Here is a 23,237-nt window from a genome sequence, read left to right on the forward strand (position 1 = left end):
ACTGCATTCAATACTGGCCTCCTTGCTAAAGGAAGGATGTTGTGAAACTTGAAAGGGTTCAAAAAAAGATGTACAAGGATGTTTTGAAACCTGAAAGGGTTCAGAAAAGCTTGTGTTTTCTATAATTCAATGTATCATCCAGTGGTGGTGCTTTGATTAACATCAAAGGTGAACACTACAAGAAAATATTTCCTTAGAAAATAATAAAAACCGACTTTCCAATTGCTTGCAGTTGGATATCACCATATTAATCAAGCGTTTCAAACAGAAATATCATTTATTTACAGCGACGTTTACAGAGACGTTTCATGGTCTGGGCATATCTTTTAGAAGACTTTTCTGGTTCCCAGACTGGAAAGCGAATTCCGGATCAGTCGGGGGTCACTGTCTCTATCGGGGAAGTGGCCTCTGTGCTTGTCCGTTGCTGACCTTTCGGTTTTAATCCCTCTGTCACTGGTCGCTGAGCACTCAGAGCCCCACTGTCTCCTCCCCGCTCCACTCCCTCCCTCCATCTCTTCCTCTATGACCAGATTTGGTCTTTCTCATCATCGTCCTAACGAGATCTCGGTGTCGGATTCCACCGTACATCGTTTGACCGCACTGATGGGCGTTAGATGAATGCAAGTGGTTGTTGTTGGCCTTGTCCAGAGAGAAGAGGGGGAGAGAGAGAGAGAGAGAGAAAAAGAGAGTCCAGTAATTGTCCTCCAAGCACCCAGAGCTATGCTGGTTTACCCATGGTGCACTGGTCCCAGTTGGGGAGACTACTGCCCTCTGGTGGAGGTGGGAGTGAGCGCTCTTCCTGGGGCCTCGCTCCTTCGTCTGTTCCTTCAATGTTAGGCATGCGCCATTAGCCCAACCCACATGGGGCGTTGTCAGGGACAATCCCGACCAGGCCTTTGCTGTAACAAAGGTAAAGGGCAGGTGAATCGGCCGCATTGACCAAACACTCAGCGGATACGTCCTCCTGCCCATGAGTTACCTGTCCACACTGGTCTCTGCCAACCTATTGTTCATGATGGCCAGGGCCCCCACACCCCGAGAGAAGCCGTTGAACCGAGAGTGGCTCTGCCTGGGGCCTCCGTTGGCGGTCTCGGAGAGTTGCTTCTGCATTATGGCCAAGGAGACCTTGTTGGAGGCCAAGAAATCTTTGACGGATATCATCTCGCCCGACATCCGGCGGCCGTCAGTCTCGCTGTCGCACACGGTCTCCACGGAGACGGCGTGCGGCCTGGTCTTCGGCAGCACTGGGTGGACAGCGTTGCCGTGAGGCCAGGCCCTTCTCTTGCCCGGGCACCGCCAGCAGCCCCGGCACTCCATCCTCTTCAGGATCCAGTTGAGGAACTGCTTGATGACGATGGAGGAGACGTTGAACAGGGAGTAGAGGCAGCAGACGCCCACCAGGATGAGGAGGAAGTTCCCCGCCCGGTAGAGGGTTTGGTTGGCGTAGGTGGCCCTCTGGCTGCTCACCAGATCGCCGAAGCCGATAGTGCTGAAGGTGACGAAGCAGAAGTAGAGCGACTCGGCGTAGCTCCAGCCCTCCACGGGAGCGTACATGGCGGACGCGCAGCAGGAGATGACCAGCGACGCCCCCCCTAGAATGGCCATGACATAGTAGACGGAAGGCTTCCAGTCATCCAGGCTGTCCACCTCCCCCGAGGGGCTGGAATCCCGTCCGCATTCCAAGAGGCCGGAAGGGCCAGCCCTCTGCATCCTCCTCTCATGGAACCAGCGCAGGATGTAGGCCAACAGCGTGATGATCCGCTCCAGGAAGAGATTGAAGAACAAAATGGTGGCGGCGCAGCCCACCAATCCGTAGAAAATCAGGAAGACTCTCCCGCCAACGGTCACTGGGGTAGCCATCCCAAACCCTGCAGAGGAGGGGGTTGGGGGGGGGGGGGGGAAGGGGTGGGAAACGAGGGGAAAGTATTCCATCACTGAGGTCTCAATAGTCTCAGCTCATTCCACTTTGAAGCCAACTCAATGACCAAACCAACAGCTGAATTAATAACCGAATCGCATCCCTAGGCTTAACGTAGTGAGGCAAAGACTCGAACTATTGATCAGGGGGATACTCCCCACTCATGGGGGAGGTCTAGGACCAGAGGGCACAGTCTGAGAATAAGGTGCCAATTTGAGACTGAAATGAGGAGGAATTTCTTCTCTCTGAACAAAAAAGATCTTGGAGTGCAGGTTCATAGCTCCTTGAAAGTGGAGTCACAGGTAGCTGGGATAGTGAAGAAGACATTTGTCATGCTTGCCTGACCAGAGATAGAACACTCAGATAAGGGGCATAGACAGAGTGGACAGCAATAAGCTTTTTTCCCCCAGAACGGGGACCTCAATTACTAGGGGTCGCAAGTTCAAGGTGAGAGGGATACAGATCCTCAGAAAATAGGCGACAGGTTTAAGACAGAGGATTGGGATAGGCACAGGCTTGAAGGGCTGAAGGGCCTGTTCCTGTGCTGTAATATTCTTTGTTCCATCAAATAAAATTTGATACTGAATTCTGTGCGATATAAGCACAGGGTGGCCAGACATTTGATCAAAGACTCAGGCTTCTAAACAGCATCTTAAAAGAGTTGACAGAAGTGAAGCAGAGGCTTAGAGACTCGATTCCCGAATCCGGGACCCAGGCACTGATGTTGGAGCCATTAAAACTGGGGAATTGTGAAACTGGGTGGGAGGGTGGTTTTGCAGAGACCCCGGGAGGAAATGCAACGCAACGCCAAGTGCTGGAAAATGGGATGAGAATAATTAGGTGGCTGTTTTTGACAGGCACTTCAAGGCCTGCAGGAGGTTACAGGGGTGTGACGGGTTGGCATGACAACCAGAATGGATCTCTAAACAGCGATGAGAATCTGGATGTAAGTTTTCTCACTGAGATGAAAGGTTCGTTTTCGGACGTTTCGTCACCATATTAGGTAACATCATCAGTGAGCCTCCAGTGAAGCACTGGTATTAATGACCCACTTTCTATTTGCGTGTTTAGGTTTCCTTGGGTAGGTGATGTCATTTCCTGCAGTGATGTCATTTTCTGTTCTTTTCCTCAGAAGGTTGGAAATGGGGTCCAAGTCGATGTGTTTGCTGATAGAGTTCCAGTTGGAATGCCATGCTTCTAGGAATTCTCGTGTGTGTCTCTGTTGCTTGTCCTAGGATGAATGCGTTGTCCCAGTCAAAATGGTGTCTTTCCTTATCTGTATGTCGTTTTGTGGCTAGTTGGTGTTCATGTATCCTGGTGGCTAGTTTTCTGTCTGTTTGTCCAATGTAGTGTTTGTTACAGTTCTTGCAAGGTATTTTGTAAATGACATTTGTTTTGCTTGTTGTTTGGATAATGTCAAATTCATTAGCTGCTGTTTTAGTGTGTTGGTGGGTTTGTGGGCTACCCTGATGTCAAGGGGTCTGAGTAGTCTGGCAGTCATTTCAGAGATGAGGAAGGACACCACTTCGACTGGGATAACACATCCATCCTCGGACAAACCAAACAGAGGCATGCACGAGAATTCCTAGAAGTATGGCACCCCAACAGGAACTCAATCAACAAACACATCAACTTGGATCCCATTTACCACCCCCCGAGAAAAAGGACCGGAAATGACATCACCACAGCAAATGACATCACCACAGGAACTGACATCACCAACCCAAGGAAACCTAAACACATAAATAGAAACCTAAACATCAGTGCTTCACCAGAGGTTCACTGATGACATTACTTAGTATGGTGACAAAATGTCTGAAAATGAACCTTTCAGCTCAGCAAGCAAACTTATATCTTCAACCTGAGCAAAAAATCTTCTCAAAACTCGCTAGGGATGAGAATATTACAATTGAGGTGTTGCAGGACCAGAAGCCGATGTAGATTAGTCAGCAAAGGAAGAGGCAACCAGAAGATGAGATGAGAATATTGGAGAGTCAGAGTCTTATAGCAACAGAAACAGACCCTTCATTCCAACCAGTGCATGCCAAACATAATCCCAAACTCAACCTGCCTGCTCCTGGCCCATATCCCTCCAAACCTTTCCTATTCATGTACTTGTCCAAAAGTCTTTTAAATGTTGCACCCATACCCATATCCACCACTTCTTCAGGAAGTTTATTCCACCCTCTGCGTAAAAAAATTCCCTTCATGTCTTTTTTAAATCTCTCTCCTCTCACCTTAAAAATGTGCCCCCCAGTCTTGAAATATAGGGAAAAGACAATTACCATTAACTCTATCTATACCCCTCTTTATTTTATAAACTTCTATAAGGTCACCTGTCAACACTCCAGTGAAAGAAGTCCCAGCCAATTCAGAATTTCTTTATAATCAAATCTTGCATACCCGGCAACATCCTGGTAAATCTCTTCTGAACCCTCTCCAGTTTAATAATATTCTTCCTATAACTGGGTGACCAGAACTGGACACAGTTCTCCAGAAGAGGCCTCACCAATGTCCTGTACAACTTCAACAATGACGTCCCAACTCCTACACTCAAAGGACTAGCAATGAAGGTGTGGGTGCCAAGTGCCTTTCTAACCATCCTGTCTATAAGTGGCATAAACTTCAAAGAATTATGTACCTGTACCCTGAGGTCCCTCTGCTCCATAACCCTACCCAAGCCCCTACCATTAACTGTATAAGCCCTGCCCCATTTGATGTAACAAAATGCAATACCTCACATTTATCCAAATTGAATTCAATCTGCTACTCCTCACCCAATGACCCATTTGATCCCTTTGTAATCTTAGAAAATCTTCTTCCCTGTCTACAAAGCCACCAATTTTAGTGTTACCCACAACCTTACTAACCATGCCTTCTATAATCCTATTGTACAGGTAACAATGACGTGGAGGAGCTGGTGTTGGACTGGGGTGGACCAGGTCAGAGGTCACACAACATCAGGTTAGAGACCAATAGGATTATTTGAAATCAAAGCGCTGCCCCTTCATCAGGGGAAGCCACTTCAGCTTGTGATTCCGAATAAACCTGTTGACCATAACCTGGCAGGTAACCATGGCAATGGATGAGGGGTTGAGTGACAGATAAGGTTAGACAGCGATGGAGAGTGTTGCCTGCAGTTCAAATGGTGTGTGTATTTGGAATGACAAATTACCTCATATTAATTAGCACTAATTGGGCAGCACGGTAGCTCAGTGGTTAGAACTGCTGCCTCACAGCACCAGGGACCCGGGTTCGATTCCACCCTCGGGCGACTGTGTGGAGTTTGCACATTCTCCCCATGTCTGTGAGGGTTACCTCCCACAGTCCAAAGATGTGTAGGTTAGGGTGGATTGGCCATGCTTAAATTGTCCCATAGTATTCGGGGATGTGTAAATTAGGTGCATCAGTTAGGAGTAAATGTTCGAGTAATGGGAATGGGTTTGGGTGAGATCCTCTTCGGAGGTTCGGTGTGGATGAGCCTGTTTCCACACTGCAGGGATTCTAAGGTTCTAAGAGATGGGTCTCGTCTGCCAGATACATTTATGTGGAAATGGTAATTAATGACGTTCAATATAACCTTTTGCTTTATAGCTCCAGCTGTCGATTTGTTTGAAATCCTCACATCTTAGTACTAGGACTCTGATAACCGACTGAATTTTAATTGCTGTCTTCTATTAAGGCAACATTTGATGATAACTGTGCAATGAAAGAGTTCGACGGAAGCAGAGTTAATTATTCACTTCCTCGGGTCCTGATAAGACAGAAGAAATTTCCATCAGTGTCTTCCTCAACTTATTGGAGTTCAAATGAATCCTTCTCAACATCTGAAAGGAAAAGAGCCCACACGGTTGTGGATCGCCCCCTCATGGTTGTGTGGTCAACTGCACCACTTAGATTGGACATCTGTTTCTCTCATCCTATAAAATCCCAAAAAGACCAGACAGGGTAATCACAGAGAGGATGTTCCCGATGACTGGTGAATGCGGGAATCAAGGGGGTAATGGTTTTATGGATACAGGAGAGGCCATTTTGGACTGAGATGAGGAGAAATGTCTTCACCCAGGGAGTGGGGGAGCCTGTGGAACTCTCTAAGATTGAGACCAAAATATTGAATGTTTTCAAAACAAAGTTAGATATAGTTCTTAGTGTTAAAAGGATCAAAGGGGAGGGGAAAGCGTGGGAAAAGGGGACTGAGCTGAATGATTAGCCATGATGGTATTGAACAGCGCAGCAGGCTCGATGGGCAGATTGGTCTATTCCGTCCCATATTTTCCACATTTCTCTGTTTCACCACTGCATTTGAGCCAACTACAGGAGCGAGGTGGAAGGGGGTGGGGGGGGTTTAACTGGAGTTGACCTTGAGGACTGGATGGGATGGATACCCAACGGATGTTTCCTCTTGTGGATGAGACTAAAACCAGGCAATACAGGTTAAGGATAGGAGGTCTCCTCTTTAAGACATCAATCTTATCTCTCAAAGAATTGTCAGTTTGTGGTCATCGCTAATGCAAGAGGTAATGGAGGTTGCGTCTTCAAAATCATTTGAGGGCAATTTCAATCGATTTTTGATAGATAAGGGAGCCTCGAGTTTTAGCAAAGTGGAGTTCAAAACACAGTCAGATTAGCCATGATCTTGCTGAATGGGAAGCACTTCTGCCTCAGTGGCTCAGTGGTTAGCACTGCTGCCTCACAGCACCAGGGATACGGGATCAATCCCACCTTCAGGTGACTGTCTGTATGGAGTTTGCATATTCTCCCTGTGTCTGTGTGGGTTTCCGCCCACAGTCCAAAGATTTGCAGATTAAGATGGATTGGCCATGCTAAATTACCCCATAGTGTTCAAGGATGTGTAGGTTAGGGTGGATTGGCTATGATAAATTGCCCCATAGTGTTCAGGGATGTGTAGGTTAGGGTGGATTGGCCATGCTAAATTACACCATAGTGTTCAGGGATGTGTAGGTTAGGGTGGATTGGCCATGCTAAATTACCCTATAGTATTCAGGGATGTGTAGGTTAGGATGGATTGACCATGCTAAATTACACCATAGTGTTCAGGGATGTGTAGGTTAGGGTGGATTGGCCATGCTAAATTACACCATAGTGTTCAGGGATGTGTAGGTTAGGGTGGATTGGCCATGCTAAATTACACCATAGTGTTCAGGGATGTGTAGGTTAGGGTGGATTGGCCATGCTAAATTACACCATAGTGTTCAGGGATGTGTAGGTTAGGGTGGATTGGCCATGCTAAATTACCCCATAGTATTCAGGGATGTGTAGGTTAGGGTGGATTGACCGTGCTAATTGCCCCATTGTGCCCCGGGATGTATAGGCTGGGTGTGTTAGCTACATTAAAAACTCCATATTGGGGCTGTGTCTGGGTGGGGTTTCTATTCAGAGGATTGTCACTGACTTGTTGGACCAAATGACCTCTGTCTGCACTGTCGGAATTCTGTGATAAGATTAAAAACTCCAACCTCCCCTGGTTGCTATGCTGCCTGACTTGGTGAGCATTCTCCAGTTTTAATTTCAGATTGCCAGCATCCTCAGTAATGTTTGCTCAATGTTATGCAGGTTCTTGCTGCCTGGAGTAGTGAGAGCTGCTAACAATACTCCACGTTTTCAGACTTGCTTGACTCTGAGGAAGAGTCCTGTCTGAGTCAAAACATGAAGCCTTGGTTCTCTCTCCGCAGATGCTGTCCAGATCACAAACTGGAGGAACAACACCTCACCTTCCGCCTGGGCAGCCGACAGCCCAGAGGACTCGACATTGAGTTCTCCAGTTTCAAGTAACCTCCCTTCCCATCCTGACTCCCTTCCATTCCTCCCACACACCCTTCCTTCCAGCCACCAACCGGATTCAGCCCTCCCATTGATAAACCAGGCCGTATCCTCTACCTATGTTCAGCTACCCCGACCTCCCCACTCGTCTCCTCCCCCCACACAAAACTCCCTCCCTCCCTCTTTATCTGCAGCTCCCCTTACTCCCACCCCTGGTCCTGAAGAAGGGTTACACCCGAAACATTACCTTCCCCTCCTGACGCTGCCTGCCTTGCTGTGTTCCTCTCCCTCCTGATGCTGCCTGCCTTGCTGTGTCCCCCTCCCTCCTGATGCTGCCTGCCTTGCTGTGTCCATCTCCCTCCTGATGCTGCCTGCCTTGCTGTGTCGCTCTCCCTCCTGATGCTGCCTGCCTTGCTGTGTCCCTCTCCCTCCTGATGCTGCCTGCCTTGCTGTGTCCCTCTCCCTCCTGATGCTGCCTGCCTTGCTGTGTCCCTCTCCCTCCTGATGCTGCCTGCCTTGCTTTGTCCCTCTCCCTCCTGATGCTGCCTGCCTTGCTGTGTCCCTCTCCCTCCTGATGCTGCCTGCCTTGCTGTGTCCCTTTCCCTCCTGATGCTGCCTGCCTTGCTGTGTCCCCCTCCCTCCTGATGCTGCCTGCCTTGCTGTGTTCCTCTCCCTCCTGATGCTGCCTGCCTTGCTGTGTTCCCCCTCCCTCCTGATGCTGCCTGCCTTGCTGTGTCCCTCTCCCTCCTGATGCTGCCTGCCTTGCTGTGTTCCCCTCCCTCCCGATGGTGTACCTTGGATTGGATTCCAACATTTGCAGTTTTGTTTTTGTTTCTCCTGCAATTTCCACTCCTATTTCAGATGTCCACAGCCTTTTGCTTTCAGATTACTTCTGCTCACATACACCTCCCACCCCCCCATCGATTTCAATCCTGCTTTCGCTCTCCCCTGGGACATTGCTATGTGGCATTGTTTCAATCCCCAGTGGGACGTTCAGGTTCATCTTGAACAATAGACGCAATGGCCTGAAATAAACATTCACGCGAATTTTCTTGAACGTTATTTTGTCCCAAATTTGTGAAGCTTTCACCCATTGTCCTCCAGGTGTGTGGCACCACGTGCCAGCCAATATGGCCGGATTTGTGGGGCAAGAGCTGAAGGATCGTCAGCAGACACATGATGGGCCGAAGGGCCAATAGCTATGCCGTACTGTTCCATGATCTTATCCTAAGTGAGTCAGGAAGGGGAACGTCGGGGTGGGTCAATAACGATGAACCTACACCTGCAGTACTGCGTACGGTTCTGGTCTCCTTGCCCAGAAAAGGATCTGGTCTCCCTCCTATCGGAAAGATGTTGTTTAACTTGAAAGGATTCAGAAAAGATTTACAAAGATGTTGTCAGGGTTGGAGGGTGTGAGCTATAGGGAGAGGCTGAACAGGCTGGGGCTGTTTTCCCTGGAGCGTCGGAGGCTGAGGGGTGACCTTATAGACGTTTATAAAATCATGAGGGACATGGATAGGGTGAATAGGCAAAGTCTTTTCCCCAGGGTGGGGAGTCCAGAAGTAGAGGGCATAGGTTTAGGGTGAGAGGGGAAAGATATAAAAGGCACCTTCGGGGCGACGTTTGCACACAGAGGGTGGTACGTGTATGGAATGAGCTGCCAGAGGAAGTGGTGGAGGCTGGTACAATTGCAACATTTAAAAGACATCTGGATGGGTATATGAATAGGAAGGGTTTGGAGGGAAATGGGCCAAGTGCTGGCAGGTGGGACTAGATTGGGTTGGGATATCAGGTTGGCATGGACGGTTTGGACCGAAGGGTCTGTTTCCATGCTGTACATCTCTATGACCTCGATGACGAGCAGTTCGAGAGTGTTCACTCAACTGGTTCCTGGTATGGAAAGAAATTGTCTTCCAAAGAATGATAGAATTGGACCTGTATCGATCGGAATTTAGAGGAAGTGATCTTTCAGAAACATATGAGGCCCTGAGGGGACTTTGAGATTGCTTTAAGGGGTGGTATGGTGGCTCAGTGGTTCGATTCCAACCTCGGACAGCTGTCTGTGTGGAGTCTGCACATTCTACCCCTGTCTGCGTGGGTTTCTTCCGGGTGCTCCGGTTTCCTCCCACAGTCCAAAGATGTGCAGGTCAGGGTGGATTGGCCGTGCTAAATTGCCCCATAGTGTTCAGGATGTGCAGGCTGGGTGGGATAGCCACAGGGTATGCAGGTAGAGGTGGGTACTGCAGATGCTGGAGATTAGAGTGATGCTGGAAAAGCACAGCAGGTCAGGCAGCATCTGAGGAGAAGGAAAATCAACATTTCGGGCAAAAGCCCTTCATCAGGAATAACGCAGGGTTACAAGGATTAGGGTGGGTCAGAGAGGGATGTGTTTTGGAAGATTGTTGAGGACTGGAAGGGCCAAATGGCCTCTTTCTGCACTGTAGGGCTTCTATGATTTGACAGGGTGGAGGCTGACCAGCAGGAGGCAGAAACACTGAACAATGCTGCAGGAAAGGGAGATAAGTTGTTCCTACTAAGTCCAATGCCATATCCTATCCATCCCTTTCCTCGGTCCCATTCCCAGGGCTCTGTAAAAATAACTCCAACACTCATTGGATGTTGAGTTGGTTCGGAAAGTTGGATGTCCTGTGCCACCTCCCCAGGTGGATTAGCTGAAAGAGTACGCATCGTTCTTGGGTGGCAAGAACACTGGGAGAGACTCAAACAAGGTGACAGAGAAGATCATTAGTGTTTAGAATTCTCTTCAGTGGATTATTGAATAGATCCAAGGGCGATGGGCTCAGGGGAGAAACAATCAAGGGTTATCGTGAGGGGGGTGCAGACAGGGAAAGTGGAGTTGAGACCACAACCAGTGTTACCCCCTCCCCACGGCCAGATTATGGGTGTGCTGCCCAGTGTTACACCCCTCCCCACGGCCCAGTTTATGGGCGTGCTGCCCAGTGTTACCCCCCCTCCCCACGGCCCAGTTTATGGGCGTGCTGCCCAGTGTTACCCCCCCTCCCCACGGCCCAGTTTATGGGCGTGCTGCCCAGTGTTACCCCCCCTCCCCACGGTCCAGTTTATGGGCGTGCTGCCCAGTGTTACCCCCCCTCCCCACGGCCCAGTTTATGGGCGTGCTGCCCAGTGTTACCCCCCTCCCCACGGCCCAGTTTATGGGCGTGCTGCCCAGTGTTACCCCCCCTCCCCACGGCCCAGTTTATGGGTGTGCTGCCCAGTGTTACCCCCCCTCCCCACGGCCCAGTGTATGGGTGTGCTGCCCAGTGTTATCCCCTCCCCACGGCCCAGTTTATGGGTGTGCTGCCCAGTGTTACCCCCCCTCCCCACGGCCCAGTGTATGGGTGTGCTGCCCAGTGTTACCGCCCTCCCCACGGCCCAGTTTATGGGTGTGCTGCCCGGTGTTACCCCCCTCCCCACAGCCCAGTGTATGGGTGTGCTGCCCAGTGTTACCCCCCTCCCCACTGCCCAGTGTATGGGTGTGCTGCCCAGCAATGCCCCCTCTCCACGGCCCAGTTTATGAGCGTGCTGCCCAACCAGGTTCAATGTGCACTCTTTCAGCTAGTCAACTTGGAGAGGTGGCACAGGACATCCAACTCTCCGCATCAAAACTTTTCAACTCAACACCTAATGAGTGTCAGAGTTATTTTTACAGGGGTATGAGAATGGAATAGGGTGGGGGAGGGGAGGGATTGACAGGAAATGGTGCGGCACTCAGCAGGAACAAGCAAACCCCCCCTCCCTCCCACTTTCCTGCAGCATTATTCAGTCATCATGCCTCCTACTGGAAAGTGGACAGATGTGCATGTGAGAATGTGCTGGGGGAAGGTGGTCCAACATTGGTGTGAAGGCTCTCGTTGTTGACCAGCCCACCCTTACCCTCAAAGCTTGCTGGACAGTACGGCCCTGGTGGGCCCTTAAAACCACGTCTGGGACATATGCTGGAGATGGAGCTGGAGAGCAGTCTCAAACAGGCACAACGTCACGGGGCTGGGAAGCAGACAGCACAACCTAATCAACTGTGGTCTTATTGGATGGGGCAGCAGGCTTAAAGGGCTGAATGGCCCACTCCTTTGGTTTGGAGAGAATCATACAGCGCAGATAAGGCTGTTTGGCCCATCAAGTCTGTTCCAACACTAAAACCTGCCCAGACCGCAGACAACCACGGATGCTGGCAATCAGAAACAAAAACAGCAATTGCTGGAGAAACTCAGCAGATCTGCAGTGGAGAGAGAAACCGAGTTAATACCTTGGGTCCAGCGGCCCTTCTTCAGGACAGACTTATTCCAAGCTGAAAATGTGTTGCTGGAAAAGCGTAGCAGCAGGTCAGGCAGCATCCAAGGAGCAGGAGAGTCGACGTTTCGGACATGAGGAATCCTGAAGAAGGGCTCATGCCCGAAACGTCGAATCTCCTGCTCCTTGAATGCTGCCTGACCTGCTGCGCTTTTCCAGCGACACATTTTCAGCTCTGATCTCCAGCATCTGCAGTCCTCACTTTCTCCTCGAAGACTTATTCCAACCCCATTTTCCAGCACTTGGCCCATCGTCTTGTCTACTGTGGCCCCAAACCCATCGCCTCAATACTTCTTAAATATCTCAACGGTTTCTATAGCTACCAGGGAGCAAGATCCTGCACTGTCTGGGTGAAAATCAATTTCATCTAATCTTCTCTAAAGTCTCCCCCTCACTCCTTATCTGAAATCAGTAATACCTCACCCACAGTTATCAACTCTTGAACTATGGGGGCAAACGTTTCTCCCTATCCACCCTGTCTATGCCCCTTAGAATTTTGCATTCTGAAGAAAAAAAAACTTAGGAATTAAAATTTGGAAATTTAAACCCAAGAAACGGTCCCATTACCTCATCAGTTAAGGACAAAAGTCACAGGACACCAGGTTATAGTCCATCAGGTTTATTTAAGATCACCAGCTTGTGGAGCGTTGTCCCTTCATGAGGGAAAGTCTTCTCTTGACAAAGGGGCAGCGGTGTGATAGCTTGTGTTTCTAAATAAACTGATCCAACTATAACTTGGTGTCATGTGACATTTGACTTTGTCCACCCCAGTCCAACACTGGTTGGTCAAACCCACCTGATGAAGGAGCAGCGCTCTGAAAGCTAGTGCTTCCAAATAAACCTGTTGGACTATAACCTGGTGTGGTGTGATTTTTAACTGTGTCCACCCCAGTCAAAATCGAGACCTAGGGAGTTTATATCAACTACAGATTCCTTCCAGACTTGGGGGAGCTTAGGAATTAAATTTGGACATTTCAACACAAGAACTGTCTCGCTACTTCATCAGTTCAGGAGTTCATAACAATTCCAGACTCCTTTTAGAATTTTGTCTTGTAAAAATTGCTCAGAAATTAAAATTTGGGACAGAACTATTTTGCTACCTCATTGGTTAAGGAGTTTATAACAATGACAGACTTCTTAGAATTTTGTCCTGTAAAAATTGCTCAGAAATTAAAATTTGGGACAAGAACTGTCTCGCTATCTCATTGGTAAAAGAATTTATAACAATGACACATTTCTTAGAATTCTGTCTTGTAAAAATTGCTCAGAAATTAAAATTTGGGACAAGAACTGTCTCGCTACCTCATTGGTTAAGGAGTTTATAACAATGACAGACTTCTTAGAATTTTGTCCTATAAAAATTGCTCAGAAATTAAAATTTGGGACAAGAACTGTCTCGCTACCTCATTGGTTAAGGAGTTTATAACAATGACAGACTTCTTAGAATTTTGTCCTATAAAAATTGCTCAGAAATTAAAATTTGGGACAGAACTATTTTGCTACCTCATTGGTTAAGGAGTTTATAACAATTCCAGACTTCTTAGAATTTTGTCCTATAAAAATTGCTCAGAAATTAAAATTTGGGACAGAACTATTTTGCTACCTCATTGGTTAAGGAGTTTATAACAATGACAGACTTCTTAGAATTTTGTCCTGTAAAAATTGCTCAGAAATTAAAATTTGGGACAAGAACTGTCTCGCTACCTCATTGGTAAAGGAGTTTATAACAATTACAGATTTCTTTAGAGCATGCTTCTGAAAAGATTCACAAGCGTCTCTGTTCAACTGTAGCTGAGCTGGGAACGCAGTTGTGTGCTCTCTCATAGCCTTTGTGAAAATGGTTAAGAGCTTCAATACTGACCTATAGTAGACACCACCGTCCCCACAAAGTAAAAGGCTCCAGTGAAATCCCATCTGGGTCTCAGGGAGTCCACTCTGATCCCGGTCACAATGGCTTCCTCATACTCCCTGAGGAAGGCGCCGAGCTCCAGGAGGCTGATGTTGTGACACCGGGTGAAGTTAGACAGCTTTCTGTCCCAAGCTTGTTGTGCTCGCAGTTCCCTGGGCCGCTCGATAGCTGAGAACACAGCCGCCCCTGACACCAGGTACAGCAGGATGAACAGGGCGAGCAACGCGAAGCGAGCGTTATCCTCGTTCAGCCTCAGCGCCAGGCAACAACTGGCCCTGCTCCCTCCCATAGCGCCGGGCTCCTCTCTGGGAGAGAGAGGGAGCTGTCTGTGTGTTCCCTCCAGCCCAGCATTGGCTCCTGCTGTATCCCCGCCCACCCCTTTGGAGGTTTCACCAGCCCATCTCCCAATCAGCATCCATCTCCTGTAGGTCCAACCATAGAATAACAGCGTCTCCCTCCTCCACCTCTTAAAGCTGGACCCAGGAAAATAAAACAGCAACTTCTCTCCTCTCAGACTGATACTGAAGGCAGGCCAGAGAAGTGTTCACAAGGACGCTGCTGGCTATGGAGTGATCCTCCATAGGGCTAGGGCTGCAAATGCTGGAAGTCAGGAAGAAACCAGGAATTGCTGGAAAAGCTCAACAGAGCTGAAAATGTGTTGCTGGTTAAAGCGCAGCAGGTCAGGCAGCATCCAAGGAACAGGAAATTCGACGTTTCGGGCATAAGCCCTTCATCAGGAATGTTGAAGGGCTTCCTGATGAAGGGTTTATGCCCGAAACGTCGATTCTCCTGCTCCTTGGATGCTGCCTGACCTGCTGCGCTTTAACCAACAACACATTTTCAGCTCTGATCTCCAGCATCTGCAGACCTCACTTTTTACTGGAAAAGCTCAACAGGTCTGGCAGCATCTGTGGAGAGAAATCAGGGTTAATGTTTTGGGTCCGGTGACCCTTTCTCAGAACCAATTGGAGTCATAGAGATGTACAGCATGGAAACAGACCCTTCGGTCCCATCCGTCCATGCCAACCAGATATCCCAACCCAAATTAGTCCCACCTGCCAGCACCCGGCCCATATCCCTCCAAACCCTTCCTCTTCATATACCCATCCAGATGCCTTTTAAATGTTGTAGTTGTACCAGCCTCCACCACATCCTCTGGCAGCTCATTCCATACATGTACCACCCTCTGCGTGAAAAAGTTGCCCCTCAGGTCCTTTTTATATCTTTCCCCTCTCACCCTAAACTTTTGCCCTCTAGTTCTGGACTCCTCCACCCCAGGGAAAAGACTTTGCCTATTTATCCTATCCATGCCCCTCATGATTTTATAAACGTCTATAATGTCACCCCTCAGCCTCCAACGCTCCAGGGAAAACAGCCCCAGCCTATTTAGCCTCTCCCTGTAGCTCAAACCCTCCAACCCTGGCAATGTCCTTGTAAATCCTTTCTGCACCTTTTCAAGTTTTACACCTTTCCTATTGAAGGGAGACTAGAATTGTACACAGTATTCCAAAAGTGGTCCCACCAACGTCCTGTACAGCCACAACATGACCTCCCAATTTCTATGCTGAAAATGTGTTGCTGGAAAAGCGCAGCAGGTCAGGCAGCATCCAAGGAGCAGGAGAATCGACGTTACAGTCATGAAGAAGGACTCATGCCCGAACCGTCGATTCTCCTGCTCCTTGGATTGTGCCTGACCTGCTGCGCTTTTCCAGCAACACATTTTCAGCTCTGATCTCCAGCATCTGCAGTCCTCACTTACTCCTCCCAATTTCTATGCACAATGTTCTGTCCAATAAAGGAAAGCATACCAAACGCCTTCTTCACCGCCCTATCTACCTGCAACTCCACTTTCAAGGAGCTATGAACCTGCACTCTAAGGTCTCAGCACCTAACTGTTCCAGAGATGTGTAGTAACATCTCTGAACAGGTTGATTGGAAATAATTTAGAATTGACATTTGAATTAGGGTGTCCTGGGTCCACACAAGCCTGGATTTGTTTATTCAATAACTGAACCACCACACGGTCAGATCTGAATGCCATGAAGTTTCCCTGGAAGTATAGTGGAATATGAATGGGGCTAGCCTTTTCTCTGACTGGACACATGTTTCAGGGTCTCCCAACCCACAGACAGTGGCTGAGCCTGTTTGAATTCCCTGTGAAATAGACTCAAACGTCGAAACTGACTTGGGGAGACTCTGGAAGGGACATTTGGCATTTATATATCAATCTCCCATCCCTTCCCCCTCATCCGACACAATTTAATGAGGCCAGCTCACCGCCTACCTTCTCAAGGGGCAATTAGGGATGGGCAATAAACGTTGGGCCCAGCCAGCGATGCTTGAACAAACATATGTGGGAAAAATAACTCCCTTCACCGCTAATGCCCAGTCGCAGCAGTGTGCACCGTCTACAAGATGCACAGCGGCAATTCTCCAAAGCTCCTCCAGCAACCTCTTCCATTCGACCATCTAGAAGTCTCGAGGAATTAAGGGCTACGGGGAGAATGCGGGTAAGTGGAGTTGAAATGCCCACCAGCCATGATTGAATGGCGGAGTGGACTCAGTGGGCCGAATGGCCTTACTTCCACTCCTATGCCTTATGGTCTTATGGACAAGGGCAGCAGATACATGGGAACACCACCCCCAGGAGGTTCCTCTCTGAGCTCCACACCGTCCTGACTTGAAGATATATCGCTGTATATTCAGAGTCACTCCCATCTATTACTTCTCCAGAATCCTGTTACAAATGCAAGTGGAAGCCTAATGCTCTGCAGTCAAGGGCGTCATTCAAATGCAAATATATGCTTTGTTTCGAATTGAAACTATTCCATGGGGTGATCATCTAACCCCAAGCCCATACTTGCATGAGCTAGGATGAAGCTGTTAACTATGCTACTTTCCCTTCACTGATTAATTAATAAATCTCTGTGTTCCAACAACATCTCCAAATTTCTCCTCTTCCAGTTCCTCTGTGATCAGCCTGTGTTCTGTCACCTTGCTCCTGCCCAATTATCTCCTTCTGAGCTCTCCATTTCTCGGGACCAGATTCCTCTCTCACTTTTCTTCACTCCCTTCTGCGGCCAGGCCTTGACCGTTAGCTAAGGAACTGCCTCCCACCAGTGTTCACCTTCTCCACTTCCTTTTCCTCCGTTCAGGCTCTCCCTAAAATGCCTTTGTGCTAAAGCCTTTCAGTGCTCCTCTTAATAACTCCAACTGGTGACCTGGCAGATGCTTTTCTGAAAGGGCGCGCTGAGAATCCAGAATCCAGTCGATGCTGACTGAGGTGCGGCAACCCATCTTTGAGAATCTCTTCCATCCTGTGAATATCCTCAAATAGGGATCTGTGGAAGAGGAGTCAGTGATAGGGACACTGTCCCTTTAACAAGAGTGTGTAACAGGGACACTGTCCCTTTAACAGGAATGTGTAATAAGGATACTGTCCCTTTAACAAGAGTGTATAACAGGGACACTGTCCCTTTAACAGGAGTGTGTAATAGGGACACTGTCCCTTTAACAGGAATGTGTAATAGGGATACTGTCCTTTTAACAGGAGTGTGTAATAGGATTACTGTCCCTTTAACAGGAGTTTGTAATAGGTTTACTGTCCCTTTAACAGGAGTGTGTAATAGGGTCACTATCCCTTTAACAGGAGTGTGTAATAGGGATACTGTCCCTTTAACAAGAGTGTGATACAGGGACACTGTCCCTTTAATAGGAATGTGTAACAGGGACACTGTCCATTTAACAAGAGTGTGTAATAGGGACACTGTCCCTTTAACAAGGGTGTGTAACAGGAACACTGTCCCTTTAACAAGAGTGTGTAACAGGGACACTGTCCCTTTAACAAGAATGTGTAATAGTGACTCAGTCCCTTTAACAAGGGTGTGTAACAGGGACACTGTCCCTTTAACAAGAGTGTGAAACAGGGACACTGTCCCTTTAACAAGAGTGTGTAACAGGGACACTGTCCCTTTAATAGGAATGTGTAATAGGGATACTGTCCCTTTGTCAAGAGTGTGTAACAGGGACACAGTCCCTTTAACAAGAGTGTGTAACAGGGACACAGTCCCTTTAAAAGGATAAAGTTAAAAATCACACAGCACCAGGTTGTAGTCCAACAGGTTTAATTGGAAGCACACTAGCTTTCGGAGTGACGCTCCTTCATCAGGTGATTGTGGAGGGCTCGATCGTAACACAGAATTTATAGCAAATATTTGCAGTGTGATGTAACTGAAATTATACATTGAAAAATTGATTGTCTGTTAAGTCTTTCATCTGTTAGAGTACAGTGATAGTTTCACTTCTTTCATGTGTAAATCACAAAACCTTTTTTTAAAAGTTGCATTCTCGGTTTAGCTGTTAACAATGGTGATAGCTAGACAATATGTTGAAGGTGTTAGCCCCCTGTGTTCTCTGTCTATGCCGTGATGTTTAGATTGATTCTAATCTAAAAAGTGAGATAATAGAGCTTTACATAAATTCATGCAGTTTTTGAGCTCAGAGTTCTACATGAATGTATGCAGTTTTTGAGCAAAGTGCAATGTAACCCTGCAAGTACAAATTCACCCCACAAAATATATATGTGTGTATGTGGGTCTTTGTCTGTGTGTGTGTGTGTCTGTCTGGGGTGGGGGTTGTGAGTGTGAGAAAGTTTGTGTGTGTGTGTGTAGTGAGTGCAGAGTGTCTTAAGTCTGTGAGGGGGTGCGTGTGGGAGTGTGTGTGTCTATAAGGGTGTGTGTGGGTGTCTGTGTGCGTGTCTGTGTGTACCTGTGTCCGTGTGTATGTGTGAGAGTGTGTGTGTGTGTGTGTGTGTGTGTGTATAGTGCAATGGTGATCACCTGTAATGTGACATGAACCCAAGGTCCCGGTTGAGGCCCTCCCTATGGGTACCGACCTGAGCTATCAGCCTCTGCTCGGCCACTTTCCTCTGCTGCCTGTCCCGAAGTCCACCTTGGAGGATGGTCACCCGAAGGTCTGAGGCTGAATTTCCTGGACCACTGAAGTATTCCCCAACTGGGAGGGAACCCTCCTGTCTGTTGATTGTTGTGCGGTGCCCATTCATCCGTTGTTGTAGCCTTTGCTTGGTTTCCCCAATGTACTATGCCTCCGGGCATTCTTGCCTGCAACGTATAAGATAGACAACGCTGGCTGAGTCACATGAGTACCTGCCATGTGACAGGTAATAGTGGTATCTATGTCCACAATCTGACACGTCTTGCAGCATCCACCGTGACAGGGTTGTATGGAGTTGTCCTGAGAGCCGGGCAGTTTGCTACGAACAATGATCTGTTTGAGGTTTGGCGGTTGTTTAAAGCAAGTAGTGGTGGTGTGGGGAAGGTCTTGGTGAGGTGCTCATCCTCATTGATAATGTGTTGCAGGTCACGAAGAACATGGTGTAATTTTTCAGCTCCTGGGAAGTACTGAACAACGAAGGGTACCCTGTCAGTTGCAGCATGTGTCTGTCTCCTGAGAAGGTAATTACAGTTCCTTGCTGTGACACGTCGGAACTGGCAGTCGATGAGTTGAGCATCGTACCCTGTTCTTGTGAGGGCATCCTTGAGTACTTCCAGGTGTCTATCACATTCCTCCTCATCTGAGCAGATCCGGTGTATGCGTAGGGCTTGTCCATAGGGAATGGCTGTTTTAATATGTTTTGGGTGGAAGCTGGAGAAGTGTAGCATTGTGAGGTTGTCTGTGATGGAACATTGCCCCTTTAACGAGTGCGTATAACAGGGACACAATCCCTTTAACAGGAGTCAGTGATGGAACACCGCCCCTTTAACAATCGTGTATACCAGGGACACAATCCCTTTAAAAGGAGTCAGTGATGGAACATTGCCCCTTTAATGAGTGTGTATAACAGGGACACAATCCCTTTAACAGGAGTCAGTGATGGAACACTGCCCCTTTAATGAGTGTGTATGACAGGGACACAGTCCCTTTAACAGGAATCAGTGATGGAATACTGCCCCTTTAATGAGTGTGTATGACAGGGACATAGTCCCTTTAACAGGAATCAGTGATGGAATACTGCCCCTTTAACAATCGTGTGTACCAGGGACACAATCCCTTTAAAAGGAGTCAGTGATGGAACACTGTCTCTTTAACAAGAGTGTATAATAGTGACTCAGTCCCTTTAGCAAGCGTGTGTAACAGGGACACAATCCCTTTAAAAGGAGTCAGTGATGGAACACTGTCCCTTTAACAAGAGTGTGTAATAGGGACACTGTCCCTTTAACAGAATCAATGATACTGACAATGTCCCTTTCACAGGCGGAGGGAGTGGGGGGGGGGAAAGCTGAGACTGTGACATTGTCCCTTCAACAGGGTTTTGTGGGATTGTCATTTCCCCTTTGACAGGAGTCTTGTGATAGCGAGACCTCCCCTTTAATGGGGTTTTGGCAGGGTGGGGAGAGGGCATTGTGAGTGTCTGCTTGAAGAGAAATCATTTGCCAGGCTGTGGTGAAAGGCAAGGGAGCAGGGGACCAGCAGAATTGCTCAGAGCCAGAACAATCCAGACGGGTCAAGTGGCCTCAGTCTGCGCTGTAACCAAGGGAAAACCAGGCTTGCTATTCAGATAACACCTTCGAGTAAAAAATGAGGTCTGCAGATGCTGGAGATCACAGCTGCAAATGTGTTGCTGGTCACTGTCTGTTTGTGGGCAAGCCATAAACCCCCAACCTCTCTATCAGTAACAAGGTGCTGTGAGCTCCATAAACCTGTTCCCTGAGTCAACAGTCATTTCCATCACCTTTAACATCACTGTCTCAGATTGACAAGTAATGATTACACACTGTCCAGTTCTTTAGCAGCTTCTCCATTTCATTCCAGAAGTACGCGTTCAGTAATACAATACAGAACATTCCACAATTGATGAGTTTATGTCCTCACCAGTACTTGTGATCACCACAACGCAGTTATTATGTTTCTGTCTGACTTGTCTAATAGATGGGTTGGAAACGTATCATTTAGTATTTGGAATCGTAAGAACTTATTGCAATATCTTCTGGGCAGCACACTTTTGGAAGAATCTTTCCATGTTTAGGAACTGCGGGAAATGACTTGAGCTGCTGCATCACCTGCCTGGTTTAGGAATTGCACTGTTTCGGATTGTAAGACCCACCAACGGATAGTGTGGACACCTGAGAAGATCATCCAGGGTCTCTCTCCCCTCCATTATAGGCATTTACACCACTGACCTGCTGTGCTTTTCCAGCACCACTCTAATCTCGACTCTGGTTTCCAGCATCTGCAGTCCTCAGTTGATGTACTAGTTGATGTACACCACACTCTGCATCCAAAAGGTCAACAGCATTGTGGGAGACCCCGCACACCCCTCACCCAAACTCTTCTCCCTCCTGCCATCTGGCAGAAGATACCGGGGCATTCGGTCTCTCACGGCCAGGCAGTTTCTTCCCCCAAGCCATCAGGCTCCTTAACATGATTGCATAGTTTGTGCTGTCCATGTAGCACCCTTGGTCCTGGAGGAACACTGTCTCATTTTCACTCGATCAGTTGTAAATGGCAGAAATGACAAATAAACAGCTACTCTCTCTCTCTCTGTCTCTCTCTCTCTCTCTCTCTCTCTGTCTCTCTCTCTCTCACACACACACACACTCTTTCTCTCCATGAAGTCATTGAGGAAGGGTTTTCAACCAGTCAGACATGGGAAGAGAAATAGACCAATCTGCACATTGTGACGGTAATAAGGATACAGTCCCTTTAACAGTAGTCAGTGATAGGGATACAGTCCTTTTAACAGGAATGTGTAATAGGGTCCCTTTAACAGGAGTGTGTAATAGGGTCCCTTTAACAGGAGTGTGTAATAGGGTCACTGTCCCTTTAACAGGAGTGTGTAATAGGGTTACTGTCCCTTTAACAGGAGTGTGTAATAGGGTCACTATCCCTTTAACAGGAGTGTGTAATAGGGTCACTGTCCCTTTAACAGGAGTGTGTAATAGGGTCACTATCTCTTTAACAGGAGTGTATAATAGGATTAGTGTCCCTTTAACAGAAGTGTGTAATAGGGTTACTATCCCTTTAACAGGAATGTGTAATAGGGTCACTGTCCCTTTAACAGGAGTGTGTAATAGGATTACTGTCCCTTTAACAGGAGTGTGTAATAGGATTACTGTCCTTTTAACAGGAGTGTGTAATAGGGTTACTGTCCCTTTAACAGGAGTGTGTAATAGGGTTATTGTGGGAGGTCATGTCATGGCTGGGCAGGGCATTGGTTAGGTCCATGTTTGGAATATGTGTTCAATTCCTGGTCTCCCTGCTATCACAAGATGTTGCTAAACTTAAGAGTTAAAGTTAAGGGTTCAGAAAAGATTTACAGGGTTGGAGGGTTTGAGCTATTGGGAGAGATGAATAGGCTGGGGCTGTTTTCCCTGGAACATCGGAGATTGAGGGGTGATCTTATAGAGGTTTATAAAATCATGAAGGGACATGGACAGGGTGAATAGTCAAGGTCTTTTCCCAAGGGTAGGGGAGTCCAGAACTAGAGGGTATAGGTTTAGGGTGAGAGGGGAAAGGATATAATAGAGACCTAAGGGGCAACATTTTCACGCAGAGGGTGGTGTGTGTATGGAATGAGCTGCCAGAGGAATTGGTGGAGGCTGGTACAATTACAGCATTTAAAAGGCATCTGGATGGGTATATGAATAGGAAGGGTTTGGACGGCTATGGGCCGGGTGTTGGCAAATGGGACTAGATTGGGTTGGGATATCTGGTCAGCATGGACGGGTTGGACCGAAGGGTCTGTTCCTGTGCTATGATCCTATGAATCTGCTTCACCATTCGATGAGATCATGGTTTGGAAATAATGATCTTGGAGTCCACTTTGTTACCCGTTCCAGGTAACCCCTCGGTTCCTCACGGATTAAAAGTCTGTCCACCTCAGTCTTGAATATACTTAACGACACAGCCTCAACAGCCCTCTGCTGTAAAGAATTCCACAGATCCTTCATCTGAGAGATGAAATTCCTCTTCAGGTGTTTCCCAGAACTTGGTGGGAAGCTGGGGAAAAGATTGCTAGGTCCCTTGATGAATTATTTGTGTCATCGATAGTCATGAATAAGGTGCAAGAAGTCTGGAGGGTGGCTAATGTGGCGAAAGTGGGGACTGCAGATCAGAGTTGAGAGTGTGGCGCTGGAAAAGCACACCAGGTCAGGCAGCAGGAGAATCGACGTTTTGGGCAAAAGCTCTTCATCAAGAAATTGTGGGCTAACGTGGTGCCACGATTAAGAAAGGTGAAAAGGAGAAGCCAGGGAACTGCAGACCGGTGTTCCTGACGTTGGTGGTGAGCGGGTTGTTGGAGGG

At 47.9% G+C, this 23,237-nt stretch overlaps 1 protein-coding gene across 1 annotated transcript; it reads right to left on the reverse strand.

Moving 5' to 3' along the window:
- Nucleotides 1-258: 258 nt before the first annotated feature.
- On the reverse strand, nucleotides 259-14,331 carry LOC132836628 (potassium channel subfamily K member 13-like). The gene is made up of 2 exons (XM_060856019.1): nucleotides 13,869-14,331; nucleotides 259-1,868 (listed from the first exon to the last, which is right to left on the reverse strand). The coding sequence occupies exons 1-2, from the start codon at nucleotides 14,329-14,331 to the stop codon at nucleotides 976-978; spliced, it is 1,356 nt and encodes a 451-aa protein (XP_060712002.1). The 3' UTR covers nucleotides 259-975.
- Nucleotides 14,332-23,237: the final 8,906 nt, after the last annotated feature.

Source organism: Hemiscyllium ocellatum, chromosome 47 (assembly GCF_020745735.1).
Source record: "Hemiscyllium ocellatum isolate sHemOce1 chromosome 47, sHemOce1.pat.X.cur, whole genome shotgun sequence".
In the NCBI taxonomy this organism is placed as follows: domain Eukaryota; kingdom Metazoa; phylum Chordata; class Chondrichthyes; order Orectolobiformes; family Hemiscylliidae; genus Hemiscyllium; species Hemiscyllium ocellatum.